Source organism: Tachysurus fulvidraco, chromosome 2 (genome assembly GCF_022655615.1).
Source record: "Tachysurus fulvidraco isolate hzauxx_2018 chromosome 2, HZAU_PFXX_2.0, whole genome shotgun sequence".
In the NCBI taxonomy this organism is placed as follows: domain Eukaryota; kingdom Metazoa; phylum Chordata; class Actinopteri; order Siluriformes; family Bagridae; genus Tachysurus; species Tachysurus fulvidraco.
In genome coordinates, this window is record NC_062519.1 from 41,063,323 (window position 1) to 41,065,822 (window position 2,500).

The window sequence follows — 2,500 nt, forward strand, 5'->3', positions numbered from 1 at the left end:
GGACGAGGTGACGGCCACGGAGGACTCGCTGACCATGCTGGGGGGTCTCGGCTCTGACGGCGGCTTGGACATGTGGGAATTCCCTCTGTGGGAAGAAGACGCACGAGTCACACGTTACATCGACACACGATTAAAGCAGCACATGATAAAACATCATCACCTGAGAAAAATCTGACAGGAAAACAACAGGAACTCACTTCTCAAATACAAAGGAATATGACATGAGTTTCAGAGATGACTGAATATTAATAGATAGATAGATAGATAGATAGATAGATAGATAGATAGATAGATAGATAGATAGATAGATAGATAGATAGATAGATAGATAGATAGATAGATAGATAGACGGGTGAACAGATATACATACATTGGCAGATAGATAGATCAATAAATGGATGGATGGACGGACGGACGGACAGACAGACAGACAGACAGACAGACAGACAGACAGACAGACAGACAGAAGGATGGATAGACAGATGGATAGAGGGATGGGTGAACAGATATACGTACATTAGCAGATAGATAGATAGATAGATAGATAGATAGATAGATAGATAGATAGATAGATAGATAGATAGATAGATAGATAGATAGACGGACGGACGGACGGACGGATAGACAGATAGATAGATGGACAGACGGATGGATAGAGGGACGGGTGAACAGATATACATACATTAGCAGATAGATAGATAGATAGATAGATAGATAGATAGATAGATAGATAGATAGATAGATAGATAGATAGATAGATAGATAAACGGACGGACGGACGGACAGACAGACAGACAGACAGACAGATAGACAGACAGATAGATTGACGAACAGACAGACAGACAGACAGACAGACAGATAGATAGACAGACAGACAGACAGACAGACAGACAGACAGACAGACAGATAGATAGATAGATAGATAGATAGATAGATAGATAGATAGATAGATAGATAGATAGATAGATAGATAGATAGATAGATAGACAAACGGACGGACGGACAGACAGAAAGACAGATAGACAGATAGATAGACAGTCAGACAGACAGACAGACAGACAGACAGATGGATAGATAGATAGATAGATAGATAGATAGATAGATAGATAGATAGATAGATAGATAGATAGATAGATAGATAGATAGACAGACAGATGGATAGATAGATAGATAATGTGTCTTGCATGTTTAAAAATTTTTTTTAATTCTATTTTTTTTTAATCAGCGTATATTCTATGTTCAGGTGCCTAAATGTTACTCCTCATAAAGTATTTAAAAAAAATCTTTTATACAAAATATTTCATTTCATAATTTCAAAGCTTTTTTTTATTATTCTTTATTTTCTTAACACTGTTTATAGTTCTGTTGTCAGGAATTAACTCCGCCCACTTTTCCCCAGACGTGGGAAAACACAGCTTTAGTTCTGACACTGGAGACTCCTTCCATAAACGCCAAATAAAAGTCTTCTCACAGATCAGTGATTTAGACGTTTATATTTTTACGAGTTTGCACGTGTTTGTTAGTCTGTTTATGGTTAGCAGAGCGCCGCACAGCGAATGAGTCGTTACTATAGAAACCATTCAGTGTATAAGGATGTGATCTGCAGTCAGAGCTGGTGTTCATCTCAGCTGTCTGTGCCCGGTGTTTATTAGACACGGATCGTTCCGACGCCCCGGATACACTCGGCTCATCTCCATTACAGAACCGCGCTCGCGTGCGTCTTCATCCTGCGCTCTGTTTCTGATCTCTGGCATCGCTAGCGTTCTCTGCACCAGTGTGGTGTTAACAGAGTTATATCAGGATCACTGAGGAACTCAGACTGATGTTGTACTGTGTGAGTGACCGCGAGTGGCACTCTGGGAACGTACAAAAAAAACCCAGGTCAGATCGTCACACAGCTACAGGTCAAGAGCATACTATACACTCTAAATACTCCAAACACACACACATACACACACAGGCACAAACACACACACACACACACATACATACACAACACACACACAGGCACAAACACACATACACACATTCGCAAAGACACACACACAAATACTCACAGGCACAAACACGCACACAGACCCACAAACACACAGACATACACACAGACACACAGACACACACAAACATACACACAACACACACACAGGCACAAACACACATACACACATTCGCAAAGACACACACACAAATACTCACAGGCACAAACACGTACAAGGACCCACAAACACACAGACATACACACAGACACACAGACACACACAAACATACACACAACACACACACAGGCACAAACACACATACACACATTCGCAAAGACACACACACAAATACTCACAGGCACAAACACGTACAAGGACCCACAAACACACAGACATACACACAGGCACACAGACAGGCACAAACACACACACACACATACACACACACACACACACACACACTCACACACACAAATACTCACAGGCACAAACACGCACACAGACCCACAAACACACAGACA

The 2,500-nt window shown here is 41.2% G+C and overlaps 1 protein-coding gene across 20 annotated transcripts in view; it reads right to left on the reverse strand.

Moving 5' to 3' along the window:
• The window catches only part of plekha7b (pleckstrin homology domain containing, family A member 7b), a 111,808-nt gene that overhangs the window by 57,414 nt on the left and 51,894 nt on the right, over positions 1-2,500 (reverse strand). For all 20 annotated transcript variants that reach the window (XR_007139345.1, XR_007139344.1, XM_027178452.2 and 17 more), the window contains one exon: positions 1-85. This exon is cut by the window's left edge and continues 27 nt beyond it. Coding sequence is in view for 18 of the 20 variants with exons in the window: in XM_027178452.2 (XP_027034253.1) it covers positions 1-85 (85 nt within the window). In the remaining 2 variants the exon portion in view is untranslated. The remainder of the gene's footprint in view (positions 86-2,500) is intronic.